Below are 20,897 nucleotides of genomic sequence, written 5' to 3'. Positions count from 1 at the left end.
TGTTTCGTGTGAAAAGTGTAAAACGTCATATATGAAAAACGGAAAGAATGTTATTATAAAGCAAAGAAAATAAATTTTAAATACCTATGAAATATATTTTTCAGTTTCAAAAAAAAAGAAATATATTTTATTAATTATAATTAAATTGTGTGTGAGCCACGATCTAAGTAAATTTCTGGATCTGTGCCTGACCACATAACCTATGGAAACACACTTCTGAGACTTTCTTCTAAAGCCAAGTTGTAACCACATAACCTATGGAAACACACTTCTGAGACTTTCTTTTAAAGCCAAGTTGTAAGCCACATACATTAAATGCAAGAGATTGAGGAAAACTGATGTTCCAGAGAAACCAGATGTAGGTAATGGTACGTTTGATAATTTGCATACTACTTGAGCCTTTTCACAAAGGAAAAGAACATGACATATACTTTTTGCACTTCTTCCATTGTGTACACGTACTGTTCAGCTGAATACCGCGAGTCTGCAATCTTTCTTTAACAGCAAGGGCTCCAGAAAGGAACCTCCACAAAAAGTGTTTAATTTTTGGTGATGCCTTTACTTTCATGTCTTTCCAGAATTGCTTTTCGATTGGCGGCATAGACCTTGTTTGTGGTTGTTGGACCTCGAGTAAAGTTTCCAGAGTTTGTAATTACTTTTGGTTGAGTATGCTCCATTCCTTTTATAACCCATATCATAGAGTCATCTTGCAGCAAACAAGGTTTTAGTAGTAGGATTCTTTGGATGTAAGCGGGTGCAAAGGTTTCAAATTCAATCAAAAAGTCTTTTTTCTATATGTCCGTCCCAATGTCCAAAATTTTGAGCGCAAGATTGATTTTGCATTGAAATTATAATAGTTTTTGTACAACAAAAAAATGTTTTAAGATAGAGAGGAAGTATACAGCAAGTGAAAACGGCATGCGACACTTTTTACACAAAAAGCATATGACAAAATCTTACTGAAAATATAGCAGGTTAAGAAGAAGAAAAAGTTAATGTACATTGATGATGAGATTTGGATTGTAGTATATGACATTTGCGCAAAGCAACAAACCAACCAATCAATGAGATTCCTTTTAGCCCCATCCTAATTTTCAGTAATAAAACTTTTGAAAATTTGTCCAAAACCATCAACAACCATATATATGAAGTCAACATATATCATGGTTCATGGTCCCATGGAATATCGGGAAAAAAAAAGAGCCCATGCCGTAATTGAATAAAATCCAAAGCAAACAAGAGTCTCAATTATGTTATTTTGTATGCACGTCTCTCGTAGACTAATCCTCAATGTGATAGGCATTGCATGATCAAACTGTAGGTCATTACCATACATTTTTTTTTTTTTGTAACACATGCAGAAAGCCATTTTTCTTTTTTGTCAACAACCATTTTTTTTTTGTCATTACCATACATAACCAAACAAATATTGTTTCTCTAGCAAAAGTTAAAATTTAGAAAATGCAGAAAGCCAATAACTGAGGCAAATTCAGACACAAACAAACATGTTAAAGCCTCATACTCATAATTCCTCCATCTCTAAAGATTCTAAAGCTTTAACAAAACTCATAAACAGAAATGCAAAGATGATAGCATAATATGAACTTAATTACAAAACTCAGATTTTTGATTATAATAAAATACCATGACATAAGTATTCTCCGCTCCAAAGAGCAATACAATACCAAACACAAAGTGCTTTCAATTTTCAACACAACGACCAAACAACGGGAAAAAAAAACCCAAGTAGATTCACGCACAAACTCCTTGGAAAAAGGAGTAAAACTGCGTTATTGGGACTGCTCCGATATTCAATAATAGCATTTTAAAGTTCAGCTTAGGGACCCAAAACACAAATATAACCCCAAACCTTATTGTTCACACGAAGAACATGACGTTCTCCAGCTCTTTGTGCAGCTTGAAAACCGCTTTGTCCTCCATAGTCAGAGAAGAGAACGAAGAAGCAAGGGAGGAAGACGCTCCACGTGGCTGCTGCCTAATGTTCTTCTCCCTTGAACTCGCCTCGTGGTACATCCTTCCTCTGTATGCGACCATGTCAGCATAATACACAGGAGGAACGAGGGAGGACAGATCCTTTATACAATGTTTATAAGCCTTTATAAATGGTTATATACTCTTATAAATGATTTAGAAACCTTTTAATTTATTTCTAAACCTATATTAACTGTTATAAACCCATAAACTATTTAATTTATCATGGTTTATAAACCTTTAAAAATTGTTTTATTAGATTTATAAATTACCAGTTTTATATAGTGGATAATCTATTTTTACAAATATGAATAATAAACAAAGTTGTTTCCTTATCAAATATCAAAGTAAAAACCAAAGATGTTTTTATCAAAAATAACAACAAAATAAAACATTTTATCAACTAAACTAAAAGAAGAACCATTGTTATTAATTAAGACTAAAAGAGCTTCGTTTCTTCAAATTTTCTCCTTCATCCCCAATTTTCAGATCTTCCAATACATTACCAATCACATCATATGTTAAATCTTTCTCAATTTTTTTCTTCTACTTTTTGAATTTGGTAGTATCAACATAAACTTCCTATAAATCATTATAAACAAAATAAGAAAGTTGACTTCTAATACTCTGCCTATAATATAGTAATGCGTTTATCAAGCACTATATTTTGAAGACATTCTACAACAAGATCTATCTTACCCAAAAACATAGCAGAATAAAAGGTCTTGAGTTGACGAATTTATAATACTTTATAAGACACTGATTTTGAACTTAGTATCAATGACTAGAGAAACCATATCAAAAAATTAGCTAGAAGAGTTATACAATTTGAAAACCTTGAACTAAACAAAATATTGATGTAATACAACTAGCAGCCTTTTTACAAAACCTAATATAAGATCTTTCTTTTACCTTTATAAACCTTAAATGTCCAAGTGAAGATACTCTTTTATGTTTTATAAACCTTTTTATAGATATATCTTGTTCAAATATACTACTTTATAAAGCTTATAAAGTGTTTTGATATATTATCACAATATCATAAAACCCAAATTTATAAGTGGTTATAAATTTCTTTTGAATGTAAGTTAACTATTGAATATTGTTCCCTCTTAGATCGAAACTCGTAAACCAGTATCCTCAATCATTATATTAAATCAATATCACTGTAAATTCCTAAACTCATAAATCACTATCTCTATACGACATAAAGAAACATAACCTAGAATCACTGTAATCTTTATTAAAAAACATAAATCACAAATTAGAATCATACCAGTCGTGAAAAAGCAGACATTTTCGGGTTATGAATCTAGATCTAGGTTTTTAAACTTCACACAATAAAACTAGAAGAATCGAAACATGAAGATGAAGGAGGAACATACTCGAAATTCGAAGATGAAGAAGAAGCTCCATAGTCGAAGATGAAGATGAAGCTTGGAGTCGGTGGAGAAGAAAAGCTCAGAGTCACGAGCCAAAGAAAATCGGGGAGAAGATAAAACAAGGATAGTTTAGGTTTTTGTCATTAAGCTTTTCAAGGTAAATTTGAAAAATGCACAATTTAATGGTAAATTTGCAAAGTGGTACTAAATTTAGTAAATAAGTAAAATTTCCCCAATTTAAATAGATTTTTTATGTTATTAGTTATTTTAGTTATACTAAATATTTTATTATAATATTAAATATTTCTAAATGCATTATAATGATTTATTAATTGTAATTACGAATTAAAAATTAAAAATTAAAAATTTTAAGGGTGTTATTGCTATTTTGAAAATAATTTGTGTAATCGGACATAAAATATATGATATTAGTTTAATGGAACATAATTATTATTTTTTGGCCTAAAAATATTTTTTTCCAAAAAATGTAACTGTCGGATTTATATTTAAATTATGCTTGGTCCACTCAAGGCAACCAGTTATTAAAGGCCAATTCTTTTGTTCAGGTGTAATAGTTCATGATGTAACAAATATATCCAGTGACATTATATTGTAAATATTTTAGAAAATTATATCTATTTTAATAAAAAGACTGAGAAGCCTTATAAAGCTGTCATAATGACATTTCTGTTAATCATACATTTGAGTCAGGTTAATTATTAAAAATAATCCCCAAATAATAAAAAAGAGGAATACATTTAATTAAAATCTTATATTATATAGTCTAGAACCCATTTTGAAAACTTTTACCAATGCAGTGATCTAAGACCCAATAAAAAGATTTCCAATTATTGATTATGGCAAGTCGTAGCTTATTCAAGACATATATATATATATATATATATATATATATATATATACTATTAAAGCAGAATCCTATTTTAAAAATTTAGATTCTGCCCTTGGGTTTTCATCATATTCACAAGATAATATCATTATTATTTTTTCAATATTATTTTCATGCATGATATTATTTAGTAATCTTGTTATCAAACATGAATATATACATGAAATTAAAAAGAGATTATGTTTTTAATACCATTTATTCATTTTTCAAACTACATTATAAAAAAATTCAACAAAGTTTTAAGAATCACACATTTATTCAATTTCATACAGTATTAATAAATATATGAATAATTTAAATCAATTCTTTAAAAATATGATCAGATTTTCTGAGTTTTTATCGGATCATTTGTTATCATATCATGGCTTTGTAGCAAGTTTTTTTACTGAGCTTATTGATTTTTAAATTAAAGATTTTTTTCATAAAATACAAATCTAATTATATACGGATCGCCAAATCTATCCGTTCAACTACGGGTCAAATTAAAATATAAAAACACTACTTTAAACTCAAACATTATATTAGAAAAAAATTAAATTATAACTTTTCCAATTAAAAAGTTTTAAATTCATATAATTTTTTCTCTCGAAACCGTCAACAAAACAAATGCCTGCACTTTTTAAAGCGCGGGTATAAATCTAGTGCTCTTTTAAATGCACAAGTCATTAACGTATATCAATTGGTAGGACTCGACAAAATATTCATAAATTTTGATTCGATTCATATTCTTTTCTATTGAAACCAAAAATTTTGAATATCCATAATTGTATGAAGCAAAAAATTTACAAAATATTTCCGAAATTATTGATTTATTGTTTAGTTTTGTCTAATATGCAATATCTGGAAGAAACAAAGCACATAACAAATACTAGTATTTTTAAGAATGAATATCCGATCTGATCTGTTACATGCATATATTTTAAAAATTATATATATAACTTATATAAATATTATAATTATATAAGTTTAAAATATTTTTATTCATTAAAGTTATTATATTAGTTAATATAATTTAAAAAGTAAATATTTTTTTATAATAAAATATTAGTATATAAATCTTTTTTATTTTTATTTGTACGGATCTAATCAAACATCCTATTAAAATTTTAAAATTTCTCGATTTTCGGACACCGAATATTCGAAAGGCTAATCAAATCGGAAATTGATTATTTGTACAAAACAGATCGGATAAAGAATATCTCTAAAAATTCAGATATTCGATTTGTGTCCACCTTAGCAATTGGATCAAAATTATTCTGATAGTTTGGTTAACCGGAAGTATTCCATTTCCTTTTTTTTTAAGTATTCCATTTGCATTTAGTTATGTTTATCTATATCTTGATTCTCTCCCCTATTAACAGACTTATAAGTCTTAAGTCCTTGTTTGTACCAATCTTAATTAAAAGAGTTAAATTATCTTTGATGCTGGAACGTCTTTGTCTTCTTTTGCCTAAATATTGATTTGTGTAAGCGTTGACGAAGTACATATTATTGATTTGTGTAAGCGTTGACGAAATAACAATATGTACGGCTGCTATTGATGTATACGTACATATATGTTAATCGTTAATTAGGCGCACACATATAACTTTTTCCAAAATTTAATATTATACTAAATATTAATAAAAACTATTGAAGTAGTTTTTTTAATATGTACGGCTGCTATTGAAGTAGTTTTTTAGAATAAATAAAATATTTAGTTGACAGTAATATCTATGATGTTTTTTTGTGTAAAGAAGTAATATCTATGATGTTGTAGATCATTTAATAAAAACTTAAACTGAATCTTCAATTTTTGGGTCTAAAAGTTCGCTAATTGAATCAAATATCAAAACTTGAACCATTTCTTGAACCGTGATTGATTTTGTATACTTATAACTAAAGAACTTCCTTCAAACACTCTAGAAACATAAAATACTCTAAAATCTCTAACTTAATTTTTTTTCAATAATAGTGGATTTCAAAGCGTTTTATAAAATGTCAAGTTCAATAACACTAGATTTATAGTGTTTTTAAAAATCTATGTTTGAATAACAGTGAATTTGTCATTTTAATACAAATAACTTCAAACTCCTAGTTGAATACACCCTCCTTAAATGATTTCAAAGGAATTTCACAAGAATTGGCATAGGATGAAATATTTTTTTAATATGTTCCTATTGAGGAAAGGAAATTTCATTTTAGGTTTTGTTTTGATTAGACGAAAGAATCTAAAAGGTTTGAAATATTATTCACAAGTTTAATAAAGAAATTTCTTCCTTTTTTTTCTTAAACTAATATTAAAGAAAACTCTTAAGGCAAATATATATATATATATATATATATATATATATATATATATATATATATATATATTATAAGGAAAGTACAAATATAAAATACCCCTTAATTTTGCAAGTTATTTACACTCCAATGCTATTGAAGTAATTAATGAGTTTAATTTTAAACATTCTTTGTCTAATTTAATAAATTATTTCCTAAATTAAAGCACAACAAATTTAGTTGGTTGCAATAATTATCGTATAGCACCAATTAAAAATTTTAAATTATATGTGACAATCAAAACATGAATAAAAATTGTTCTCTTAAGGTACAGATCCATCGACAATATGTTTTAGTTTTTTTTTGTAAACACTACAATACGTTTGTTAATAACTTAATATGCAATTTATCTCGATCATTACTACTTAATTAAGATGAACTTCCATCTGTATAATACACCCATTCATACGTTTAAATTTCCATATGATTATTTGCTGACCTCCTTCAGATAATTCTTCTTAATCTCTTCTTCTTCACCAAATATATCATACCTGCACTATGAAAACTGAAAGTTTAACTTATTATTCTTTATATATGTTTTAATGCATTAAGCACTACATATTCTATACAAACATTGTGACAGTCTCCTAATCACATACAACAATTCTATTTAGTAAAAACACCCCTCTACTCCTTCCTTGAAATCATAACTAAAGATTCTATTGTTATAAATAGGATACTATCAATACTTCAATACTATTAAAAGGGAAAGAGTTTTAATAAATCTACTTAAAAAGGTTGTTTGGACCCTTTCATTTTATTATTTTTGGTCTTTCTCTATATATTATAACAGCATGTGACCCTTTCCTTTTATTATATTTGCATTCTCTCCTATATTTTATTACAAAACTATAGCGAATATTGATTCCATGCGCATGTCATAAATTATTTTCCCTAGCAGCATTTGACACTTTGACTTTCAAAACATCTCGCCTATCTAAACATCTAAGAAAGCACAACTATATCAATTATTTAAACTCACATTCTCTTTCAATCATGTCGCCTATCTATCATCTAATACACAACATTTTGTAAGATATAAGTGTGCTTAACTTACAGCATAACCTGCCATTGTTTTAGATCTTCTAACCTTGCCATAGTATTACTTCTGTTTCAAGTAAATGAAGATATCAACTTTAGACACCATAGCTTATACGATACAAACTCGATACTTGACATGTCTTCTTTTCCTGAAACCAAAAAAACTATAACTCAGTACCTAAATCACTTATTTAAAACCTAAAGAAACATTATATACACGATCATAGCAGCATTGTTCATCACAAATATTGTTATACGATATATACAATTAACTTCATATACATACACCATTTTCACAATGTTGCTGATATCAACCTTTGTAACCACCTTTTTAAAAATAAAATTCTTAGCAAACACATCTTGCATAAAGAATATATTGATAATATGCTAAGTTGATATCTCCTTACAATTTTATTTTTAATAAATGCGACTATTATCTTACCAAAAATCTAAATTACTTCCTCTAAAAGTTTATTTATTTCAGCAACCTTAATATCAACTCGCGATCACATCTTATATAAGCTCATGTCCCACCAATCTCACGAACATCGCATGTCTCACCAATATCATGACAATAAAACCCGTGGCTCAGAGACAAGGAAACCAAACAATGCGAAAGTGGTTCATATCCTGTTTTTTTAAGTCAATGCTCATCGCCAACTCATGATAAGGTATTACATTTTAACATGGTTGGACTATGGATTATGTGTTCATGTACGTGGCTTTTACAAATTTTTAGGATTGTCTACTTTGATTATATATTCAGATCTCTTATTATTGTTTTCTTATATGTTTCAGGTCTCCAAAAAAAGGACTTTTCAACTACCACAGAAAATACCAAGCTCCGGTTTGATACCTAACCACCGATAAGTTTCATTCCTATTGTATCGATACCATCAAGTAGTTAGAACAACTTACAAGTTGACAAAAAAAAAAAAAAGTTAGAACAACTTACTATTAACTACATATAACAAATTTAAATTTATTATCAAAATTTAAAGGTTTGCTACTTATATATCTTTAACTTTAAGTTAAAGGTTCGATAGTTAATGTAATTATAAAGAAACTTAATAACATTTGTTAAAAAATATTTTTATACAACTCAAATATATATTGATATATCAAAAACTATAAAACGAAAAAAAAAGTATATTCTTCTCATTGGATTAATAGCGGTCTTTTTATTTTAAGATATTTTTACCATATTCGTTTTATTATATCTTACTTCCACTACATATGAGTAACTGTATCTCTCGGTTCGACCACAAGTCTGATTCGGATATGAAAACTCAATGAAAATATTGTACCAGACTGAAATAATAATAATTGAACATCTTTAAATATTATAGATATCTAATAATAGACATAAATTCATTTAATATTTGGCTTTACGGTCAACAAAAAATATATGCGCTTCTTAAGCGCGGATCAAAATCTAGTATTTATTTAAAACCATAATAATAGGGTCAGTTTGGAGTATTTAATAATATTCGCTATTTATTAGAAAATCAATAATTTTAGTTAAATCTAATGTTTCAATATATTAGAGATCCAAAATACTTCATATAATCTAACTAACCAATAAATTTTACTTAATCAATGCAAAAATGTGATAAAGTTTCCATTATTACAGGTTGGATATTTTGACTTTCATATATTAATTAGGTCCAAAAATATATAAGAAAATTTTCGAAAGTTACATAATATAAAACACAAAACTGTAAATAATATATTTAATTATTTGATCGTATAAATAAAATATAACCATAGATAAAAATATTGTATATTAAAACTTTGATCCATAAGAAATATAAACACATTTATGCTGACATATGGGTCATGTTCTAAAAATATAGACAATATAATTAAAGGTCCAACAACAAAAAATTATTCATTATGAATTATAAAATTATTATGTTTGAAAATATCATTAAATTTTTAATACAGATAAAAATTAATATATATATATATATATATATATATGTATATATATATTACTTTTATACAAGATAAATATATTTTTAAAAAATAAAAAAATATACGTACGAGTGCGTGGATCAAACTCTAGTTCTCTCTTAATTCGTCTTAAAGTTCTTGATTATGATATTTTTAAGGGAGGGCTAATTCAAATAGTTGATGATATGCGTCAGTCGAGAACATGCCTTGCTGCTTTTAGCTAGCAATTCGATATTTTCTAAACAAAACATGTTGAAATTAATTAAATAGCCATGTCACTAGTGTCGACATTCTCTTTTATTGAGATACTAGATTAGGACCCGCCCTAAAGGGCGGAAATTGATTTGTCAAATTTCAATTAATAATATATGGTATATATAATATGTGTATATAATATTATATATATTTTGTGCAACATTTATATATATACATATTAGACATATGTATAATATTTTATTAAATATATATAGAATTTAATAGTGTTATAATTTGTGTTGTACTTGTTATTAGTTTGTATTTAATCTTCTTTATTTTTAGTATAATAATTTGCTTTGTCACACCTTTTACCTTTTAACTTATACATATAGTTATGCTCTTTTTCAAAAAAAAAATTTATACACATGGTTTCGTAAAATATAATATATAAAAAACATATTTAAAAAATCTACTGACCATATGCCACCATTATTTGGTTGTTTGAACAAAAAAAATCATGTTCTTGCATAACTGTGTATGTTGTGATATGATGTAGGTGAAGAGTAAATATATGAAAGTAAAGTTAGTGATACGATCATGAGTCTATGTTGGTCTATGCCACAATTATTTGGTTTTTGGAAGATCAATGAGCATAAGCATACACGGTCTTTGTATGCTTACGTTGTAAATGAGTCGGATATTTTTTCTCTTATGTCTGGAATGATATGGAACTCGTTGATTTAAGAGTGATTCAGTTTTATATGATCTAATTATATTAAGAGATTAACCAAAAATATTATAAAAGTGTTACTGGTTAGGTTTAACTAATCTATGTTGGTTAAGATTTGGTTTAATTTAAGTTGGTAGGTTGCATTGTATAGGAAGCATGATATATTCTATCAACAACTATGAAAGAGTCCAAAATTTAAATGAGAACTTCAAATAGTAGATAATCCCTAAATTAATAGATTAGATACTTTAACATATCTCATTTTAGTATTTTACGGGATTTATTTATTTTAAATAATATAATCCTATTGTTTTAGTAAACTTTATACATAGTAGTATCTATCATACTATTTTATTAAATTTATTATATAGGATATTTGTTTTGGATGTTATGATATTAAGTTCTATTTTTTTTTTTTAAATTAAGACGTCAAACATTAGGTTACTTTAAATTTTTACAACATATATAGTTAGTTTTTTTCAGGTACATTTCAAAAAGTTAATCTTTATTATCCATGATTTTGTCTTTTGTAAAATTTGAAATATTATCATTTTGAGTTTGAATATTTATTTTCAAAATAATATATTTTTTCGAGACAACTTTGGAAAATTACACAACTATTTGAGTTCGGAATAATACATGAATTTTGAATTTGTTTTGGTACTACATTACTGTATTATTTTATTAAATATTTGAATTTTGGTGATATTTTTAATTCTTTTATCAACAAATTTTGTTACAATTAAAATAAAATAAAATTTATAATTAAAATTTGATTTTTGTCACTAATATTTTAAATGAATTACTGAAATTTCATTAGTATATGAACTAAAGGTTTATTTTACTAATTTCATATTTTTAAATAGTATATGAACTAAAGGTTATTATATACTATTATATTTTTGTATATAAACATTTTAAGCAATATATTGCTAATAGTTTCAAAATAAAAAAAAAGATAATGTATGGCTGTAAATATAAAATCTTAACTTATGTTAATACATTTATTTTAATGTAAAAGTATTATATAGTTTTCGAAGTTTAATCCATTATAATGATGATCAATAATTTATTTAAGTTAAAAATAAAATAATTTTTTTTTGTTAATTTACCTATTTAATATATTTTTAATATTTAATTCATATAGCACTTCTATTTTTATATAATACGGAATATATCATAGAATCTATAAAAAGTTAGTATAAAGAATTTTTTATTTTCTTTTTTATAATAAGTTTTAGTTAAATTTACTTATAATAATATTATATTACTAATTTCGAAATATATTTATGTGTTATTTATAAAAAAATATTTAAATTTTAAACTAAGATTTTGTTAGATTCTTTCTCAACAGATTTTATTATAATTAAAAAAAATCAAATTTATAGTTGGTTTATTGTTAATATATTTATAGTTGGTTTATTGTTAATACAAATAATCAAATATGTCATATTGACTAATTCTTTAAGTGGTCCTACTATGACTTGTTAATAGTAGATAAAAATAGAACCCTAAATTAATAGATTAGATATGCTTCAAGTTTCCCTTATATAAGGATAACAAGAAATATTCTATCACATTCAAGAACGCAAAATGAGACAGACTCAAAGTCCTTTCATTTTCTCTGTCACCATCGCCATCTTCCTCCTCTTCTCCATCTGCCACTTCCCGGAGCTCTATCTCAATCCCAAAATGATTGCAAACCTGTATCCAACAACACATGTATCGACAAAAACAAAGCATTAGATCTCAAACTTATAGCAATCTTCAGCATCCTCATCACTAGCCTTATCGGCGTTTGCCTTCCCTTCTTCGCCCGGTCCGTTCCCGCTTTTCAGCCCGAGAAATCTCACTTCCTCATCGTCAAATCATTCGCCTCTGGAATCATCCTCTCCACTGGTTTTATGCACGTTTTGCCTGATTCTTTTGATATGCTCTCTTCTCCTTGTCTTGGCGATAACCCCTGGCACAAGTTTCCTTTCACTGGCTTCGTCGCTATGATCTCCGCCATATTCACACTCATGGTTGACTCTATCACCACCAGTGTTTTCACCAAGTCGGGCAGGAAGGACTTGCGACCTGAGGTGACATCAGCTGAGACTCCTGACCAAGAGATAGGGCGCGTGCAGGTTCACTCACCCCATCATGGCCACGGTCATGGTCATGGTCTTCATCATGACGTTCATGGAGATAATGATAAGGAGCTTGGTTCTTCCTTACAGCTCCTGCGGTATAGAGTTATTGCCATTGTTAGTATTTCTTCAATCTTTTTTTTTCTTTAAGTTCAAAAGTACACCTCTTAACTTGATCTTGATCCATTTTTAATCCAACACTTGAGAACATTTGTGTTGGATTTTTTTTTTTAAAGTAAACTACTAAAAATAGTCAATGATTTTAGATCTACATCCGATAATAAATGAATTAGATTGATTAATATTCACATAATATGGCTTTAATATGTCCATTTTTCCCGGTTCTCGGGTTTGACTTCGTTTATTTACTTTATTTATGGATTATAGACACAAGTATGTTTGATAATATGATTTTGATTTTGCTATTTCAGTTTGAATTTAATTAATCTCTTTTTAGCAAAAGAAACTTATCGTTTCACATTATTTTTACAAAAAACATAGTTGTTTTCTTTTAATTTCAGTAGCTTAATTTTGTTTGATTCAATTTTCAGACCAGCCTTTCTTTATGGTTTTGGTTTAGCACAAGTAGGTTGCACTGGATTGAGATTTTTTAATTTAAATGACACAATTTAGAAGTAATATTAGACAGTTTAACTGCCTAAATTAATGGTTTTAGAAAATATAGTTGAAGGGTATGGAAAGTTGGAACACTCATACATCTATCAGTCTTTTTATCAATTAGTTTTAATAGTAAATTTAATTTGGTCATTAGAAAAGTTTCAATCCATCATTCTATATTCAAAGCTCTACAATACATAGCTACTAATTATGATTTATATTTAGTAAATTTTATTTTTTCCAAATGGGAAATATTATTTCAGAGTAGAGCCTAAAAATTTGATACCTTGAAAAAAAAACTAGCAAAACAGAGCAATTGAACATTGTGACAAGTGACTAATTGAAATGAACAAAAATGGAACAGGTACTGGAGCTAGGAATAGTGGTGCACTCGATAGTGATAGGACTCTCTGTAGGAGCCACTAACAATACTTGCACGATCAAAGGCCTCGTCGCTGCTCTTTGTTTCCACCAAATGTTCGAAGGCATGGGTCTTGGTGGCTGCATCCTCCAGGTGAATTCATCCCTTCCATGTAACTATTTAGGTCTGGTTTAGTCATGATCATGTCCAGTATATGGTTCTCTAAACTAAGTCTCTTCAAAACCTGCTAAATCATTTGATGAGAACTTGTAAACACGCGCAGGCAGAATACGGGTGGTTGAAAAAAGGAGTGATGGCTTTCTTTTTTGCGGTGACAACGCCTTTTGGAGTGGCTCTTGGTATGGCATTATCTAAAACTTACAAAGAGAATAGCCCTGACTCGCTCATTACTGTTGGACTTCTCAACGCTTCTTCAGCTGGACTACTCATCTACATGGCTCTAGTCGACCTTCTCGCTGCCGATTTTATGGGACAGAAGATGCAACGGAGCATCAAGCTTCAATTAAAGTCTTATGCCGCTGTTTTGCTTGGTGCCGGTGGCATGGCCGTCATGTCTAAGTGGGCTTGATCTACATCATTTGTGGACACTTAGCATACATATTTAATGTAACCAAATCATCATACTATCCAAGTTATGTGATCAGTTGATCAAAAATTGTTAAATATTGACTGATGCGAAATCATATATATAAATAATTCCATTCTGTTTTATCATAATACTAGAATAGGATAAGATCTGCGTCTTGAGCATGGTGAATTCATATGAAAATTATTTAAGAAATATTGTATGAAAAATAAAAAAATATATTCTTGATCGAATTAATATTTTTAGCCCATATATTTTTTTTTAATTTTGTTAATTACATAATTTGTTTACTGATGATCGGATCCTATTTTTAAAAATATTTTAGGTTAAAAATCACTTATAGCATAAGAACCTAACGTTTAGGCCGAAGAATCCGAGGCCAACTATTTAGTTACAATGAAACTATGTCAACTCGGTTTTATATCATGATTTAGAAATTTAAAAGTTAATTATGGTTATAAGAAGTTTACGTACACATGACAATCTTATTTATCTTCAATTTTTTTTCTCTTTCTTATGTCACTTTTTCACTTTGGTTAATGCTCGATATAAATATTTATTTTGGAGTTTGTTCTCATTTTGTTCTTTTTTGGCCTGAGATTTAGAAATATTTAAGATTTAAAATTATTAAAGAGATACATACTTAAGATAAGATATGCGTCTTGTGCAGAATAAATATTTTATATTTATTACTTATTTTATGTTTTTCTGCATATTATGTAATAATAAAATACTAATTATATATTACATAACTAAGAAATCAGTTACTATTATGTAATAAATTTGCATGCGCATATAAAGTAAACGATCACTCTTGTTTATTCGCAATCATTTTAGGGTAAATATAAAAAAAAATCAATCTTATCTATGTATATGATGTATAATTAAATTTAAATGATATTAACATAGATATATAATATACTTTTCATATGAATATTTATTAAAAGAAGTTTCTACTCATATGATTTTATAATTATTTGCATATATGTGTAAGAAAAGTTCACATCAACGAATTGTTTTTTAATGTGGGATGTTCAATGGTTTCACTAGTTTATAATCATTTAAAAAAAAACAATGAAGATTTAAAAATTAAAATATTAACTTTTCAATATTTGTTCAATGCATATATCAAAATATAAGTATGTATTTTCATGTGATGTATAGTTTAATATGAATGATATAAAATATATATATTTGCTAACATAAAACCTATTAAAATAAAATTATTTATTCATATGGTTTTATAATCATTGTCTCTTTTTTTTTGTAACTGATAATCATTGTATCTTATTACATAAAAATTTTGAACCTTGATCACAAAAACTTATGTGAGACTTTTAACATTTTAGTAATTTATACTTGTTTTGAAAAATCGAAAATACAACATATACAAAAAATTTAAATTTTTATTATATGAATATTGTAATTGTGTAATTATTTTAATAATAAAAAATTTAAACAAAATGATAGAAAATATACAGATTAATAGTAAATCTTTATTTTTTAAAATCATTAATTGACATATAAATATTTTAATCACGTTAGGTAATTCCGTATGTTTTATTTAAAGAAAGAATAGATGATAAATTTCAATTTTATAAATGAATGATTTATAATGGACATAATATATAATATAACATTTCCTAACAATTTAGTTTTGAATTAACAAAATTAAAAATTGATTCTCAAACCGTCAAGTAAGCAAAATTAGTATTCTAATTACGTGACAACTGAGCATAACACTTTTTAATTAGTACAAACTACATGCTATAAATTTTTAAATGTTTTCTCCTTTAATATATAAGGGATGATTAACAACACCTCCCTGTATAAGAATTCTTAACAATTTTTAACAAAACATAGATTGTTGTAATCTGTGTGAAATGTGGAGAGTGAATTGTGAGGAATGTTGTGTATATTTCTCATTAGCCAACACCACATTATATAGTGGTTTGTACAAGGATTTACAAATGCTTTACAAGGAAGTAAATCTACACATTACTACTCTTGACTACATTGATGTCATACATGAAGACTTGGTCAAGGTGATGATAACGAGGTTGACTGAGTCTTCTCATCTCGAACCGGAATGTAGACGGACCGATATAAACCGGATGTAAACCGGATGTAAACTTCCTCTTGTACTTGTTGAACTTGTCTAGTACTTGGTTAAGTACTTGGTTATGGTCCATCCACACAATGGATATTATAACACTCCCCCTTGGATGCCATAACCATATGAGTTCATAATATGCTTAATGTTGCCTCATTAAAACCTTACTAGGAAAACCCATTGGGATAAAACCATAGTTAAGGAAAAAGAGTACAACACATACTACTCCCCCTGATTTGAACATCACTTGCTGAATAGATGTTTATGGATTCTTACTTGAACAATCTTGTATTGTTCGGACATATCATGTCTCTTAGAATCCTGATGGTACTTTAGAAAATGTACCACTTTGATATCGACCATTTTAGTACTTTAGATAAAATGTACTATTTTATACTCTGGTCGTTTGATTATGGTCCTTGACCAAATCACTTTTATATGCCTTTCCATAATATTGGTCGGCTAGTACTTTAGATCTTTTATATAATATGGATCATCATTATATCAAGTATGAGCTACTTAGCTCTTTAGGACTTATGGACATGCCTTAGCTTCATGAGTATAATATTATTTTCCATAGACAAATTTATACATATGTCATGTTGGTTAGATCATGATCCTTATATCCATAGTTAATCTATGATCGATCTAAGACATTTTGCAGTCTTAGTGTGCCGGCAATTCGTACACATATATATATATGGACGATGGGACTGATCTAGGCCGGACATGGTCATGACATAGAATTGATTTAATTGATCTTCAAATTTATGTCTAATGACATCCATGATCTACAGCTTTATCATGGACCAAATCTTATAATACGGTCGGACCCGTTTGGTCGCATATGGACGCATAATGCCGGCCTACACCTTTTTCGTTCAAAGATGAACTTTGATCTTATAGCTTATCTATTTGATAGCTTATTTATTCATAACACAGCTTGGTTGGTTCATGCTGAGAATTTTGACCAACCATAAATATTACCAAATTTGGTTAATTTGTGGTGATGGTCTATAACATTTCTAAGGTTTCATGAATAACCATTTAACCTATCTTAGGCTGGTTAGTATAACATAAGGAATTCAAAATTCCTCTATAGACTGATTTGAACTGTTCTTATAGAACTCTTCATTTGCTTATATGTAGCAATTTAATTCAATCCCGGGACAGCTTTAGGAAAATGATGTTCATGAGAACTTCTTTTCTCATCTTATGATTCTGAGCTCAATACATTTTGGTAACCTTTTAGGTACCAATAATATTATCATCATCCAGTGAGTCATATATAGCATACTACATCTTTTGAATTTCTTCCAGACATTATATGTAGTGACATATGTAGTAGTATCCACCACTTTGGATTATATAGACCTCCCTTGGTCTGTCTCACGATTTTATCCTTCTTTCAGGATTTATCTATTCACTGGGCATCATATGGCGTTTACATATTCATGGCCAATTCAATACGCCTTTTATTTGTCACTTTAGAAACCCCACGTTTCTTTCTTTATTCATTATTATGAGTACTCTTGCGTGGGTTCATGATCCTCGATTCATTATTCATGTGCTACATATTCGCGCTTTTTCTATTCATGTATGTGTCGACACATTTATATATATGGTTCCTTCCATTTCCAGACATCAAATAATTAATTGAGATCTCAATATCAATGTCTATGTTTTCAGTACCAAGAGGTTCAGTGTCCCGAACCCCATTAGTAGGTACCTTAGGCATAGCCATTCCGGCCTTGTCTGGACAATCTATGACCTCGGTTTCTTTTGCATCTTTCTTTAATTTCCGAGGTTCCTTTTGGAACATATATTCGGTCTTATATTAGACTCTGTAGCAACTTGGTTGTGTCTTTAAGACAGCAAAGCCGTGTGGTGCTAAGCTGGGATGACATAGTCATTCTTTTTCGGGTCAATGTGTCTGGCATTTTATTTTGCTATCATTTTTAGCATATGGACGTCTATAAATCTTTTTCTAGTCCGAGGATCTTTGCCAAGACAATGATGGTTGATACCATTCTTTACCAGCTTATTACTTTTCTCCTTTCAATGTTGGATATTGGGATTCATAAACTTTATGTAATTCTTGTTCCTTGGCCTATGATTAAATCACCCATTTTGGCTCAAGGTTTCTTTAATGTTATGGAGAAAATATATTCATAATATATATCCAACATATATTCCCAATCCTCCTTATGATATTCTAAGATCATTTGATCTTAGATGGCACATATATTTGTGGTGGATTTATTCATAATATCTTAATTCATAATATCTTAATATGATATATGTCTGGACTCATGACCCGTATTAGTCTGAGGTGGGAATATTTATTATCACTTATATGGCCTGATATAATATCTATGGCCTGATGCAAGTTAATCTTTTATAACTCATGGTGTCCCCAAGCATATGGACTTTTGAATTTTGAACCTTATAGGTAATGGTTATAATATCATAAATTCAACATGTAATATGGTTGTGGACCATGTTTCACGGATTTTAGTATGGTCATGTATCATGGGATTTGTCCTCACTCCTCCTCATGAACATAGTCTAATTCGTGGTGCTTGGGACAATAAATTCCCTTGTGCATAGATATATATTGCACAAACGTGAGATCTTATGGGATAGCTTTTGTGCTCTTTTAAATCTTTGCATCATAATCCAGATGGCTAAGTATGGTAATGCCATCTAAGTGATAAGTTTCGTGGGTCAATCAAACATGATTACCCTGGCTATTTGCCTAATATCATATTGATCTCTAGATCAATAGAGAATGTAGTCTCGACCACTTAGGCGATTTTAATTTAGGTACTCTTATTTCTTTTTGCCCATTGTTGGAAACCATATTTTCTTCTTAATTCAATGGGACTTATAGGGTGAATATAATGTCTTTTAGGCAATACCCTCGTCGGACTTCTTTTCCTTTCTTTCAAGGAATGTCCAAATGAGTTCAAGAGTATTTTATGCATCATAATAGAGCCTGGATGGCCGAGCATGTCGTGCCATATGTTAAAGGCTTCTCTGAACTCTTTGGAAAGTGATTTGGGGTACTTAACCCACAATCATATTTATCTTGGCTTAATGAAGGCCTATAGACATAGTAGATATAGTCTCTAGAACTTTCCTTTGGCCTTGGGCATTTTCATAAATCATAAGGAATCCTTTCTTTTCTTTGCCCATAGTTTCAATATATATAGACCATTCATATGAATGTCTTTGAAACTTTGATAAATTTTACTTTGATTTATGGAGAATGTAATGCATTAGAGATTTTAAGATGCATGCCTTTAGGCATCATGAGGTTGGACTAGCCATGACCTTGAATAAAATATTTTTTGTCTCTTAATGTAATGTAGTTTGGTCCACTATAGAGAACAAAGACAAAGTAAAATGATGTCGAAATCTAATTGGCCTCTTTAAGGCAATATGAAGTCTCGTATTCAAGCTGATCATCATTCTCATGGTCGAAATTATTCGCACCATCTAGATGGACCCAATGGGCCATAGGGTTCTATCCCTTTATGCTCTCCTAGTAGAGTTCAATAAAGTGTTTGGGAGTTCTACATCGGTTGGCCCAATGATTATTCATCCCACACCAATGGCAAGCAGATTTGGTCGAGGCACGGGTATTAAAATCGGACTTATACCCACGGCTAGGTTGATAACCTTGGCCTCGGCCTCGACTATGGAGTGACTGTGGGTGATATCCACGCACACCCTTGCCATCTTCCATGGCCTTTCACATGGCCATGGTTTGACTCTTTCAAATGGCTCTGTGGCCGTATATGCCTTAGGCAATGCCTTAAAATCCAGGAGGCCTCATCTCACTATTCGTCATGAGTAACTCATTGTTTTGTTTAGCAAGCAACAAACAAGAGATTAAATTTGCATATGTGGAGGAACCCTTTTCTCGGTATTTTTGCTGAAGCAAAACATTGCTTGTGGAATGTAGAGAATTTCTTCTCTAACATGTCAGCATATGTGATATTCTCTCCACACAGTTTCAACTTTGAGACTATCATGAATAGAGCCGAGTTACATTCATCCACAGACTTATAGTCTTGGATCTTTAGGTCCCTCAAATCATATAGGGCCTTTGGTAATAGCACCGTACTATGGTGATCATATATGGATTTCAGTTCTATCCAAAGGTCCAGAGGATTCTCAAAAGTGAGATATTGATCTATGAGACTTTCAGTAAGGTGATGGCGTACGATTAAGAAAATCGCCTTGTATCTATCTCAAAAGTGAGAAATTTAGATACAATCACCAAGATTTAGATTTCAAGATGATTTTCAACATCTGAATATTTAACATTGCTTTCAAGCATCAAGCCATAATTTATATGATTTAATTTATATGATTTAATAATGATTTAATAAGGCTTCTCCCAAATCATATAAGATAATTTCTTTAAGAAAATCTAGTATGACAATGATCAATTGATTATTGCATCTAGTGATCCTTTTAATCATAATTCAAATCTGGATTGATTATATATATATGTATATAATTTCGTATAG

General features: G+C 28.9%; 1 protein-coding gene and 1 long non-coding RNA gene across 2 annotated transcripts; one reads left to right on the top strand and one right to left on the bottom strand.

The window, feature by feature from the left end:
• Positions 1-1,609: 1,609 nt before the first annotated feature.
• On the bottom strand, positions 1,610-3,530 carry LOC130495074 (uncharacterized). The gene is made up of 2 exons (XR_008934331.1): positions 3,378-3,530; positions 1,610-2,041 (listed from the first exon to the last, which is right to left on the bottom strand). It is a non-coding gene; the product is annotated as an uncharacterized LOC130495074 (long non-coding RNA).
• An 8,588-nt stretch (positions 3,531-12,118) lies between these two features.
• LOC108859847 (probable zinc transporter 10) lies at positions 12,119-14,368 on the top strand. The gene is given in 4 exon segments (XM_018633755.2): positions 12,119-12,191; positions 12,194-12,774; positions 13,640-13,789; positions 13,920-14,368. Coding segments are annotated over 4 exon segments (1,110 nt in total). The 3' UTR covers positions 14,226-14,368.
• The last annotated feature ends 6,529 nt before the right edge of the window (positions 14,369-20,897 follow it).

Source organism: Raphanus sativus, chromosome 1 (assembly GCF_000801105.2).
Source record: "Raphanus sativus cultivar WK10039 chromosome 1, ASM80110v3, whole genome shotgun sequence".
Taxonomy (NCBI): Eukaryota; Viridiplantae; Streptophyta; class Magnoliopsida; order Brassicales; family Brassicaceae; genus Raphanus; species Raphanus sativus.
Note: the sequence above shows the minus strand (reverse complement) of the source record. Positions and strands in the feature narration are given on the sequence as shown.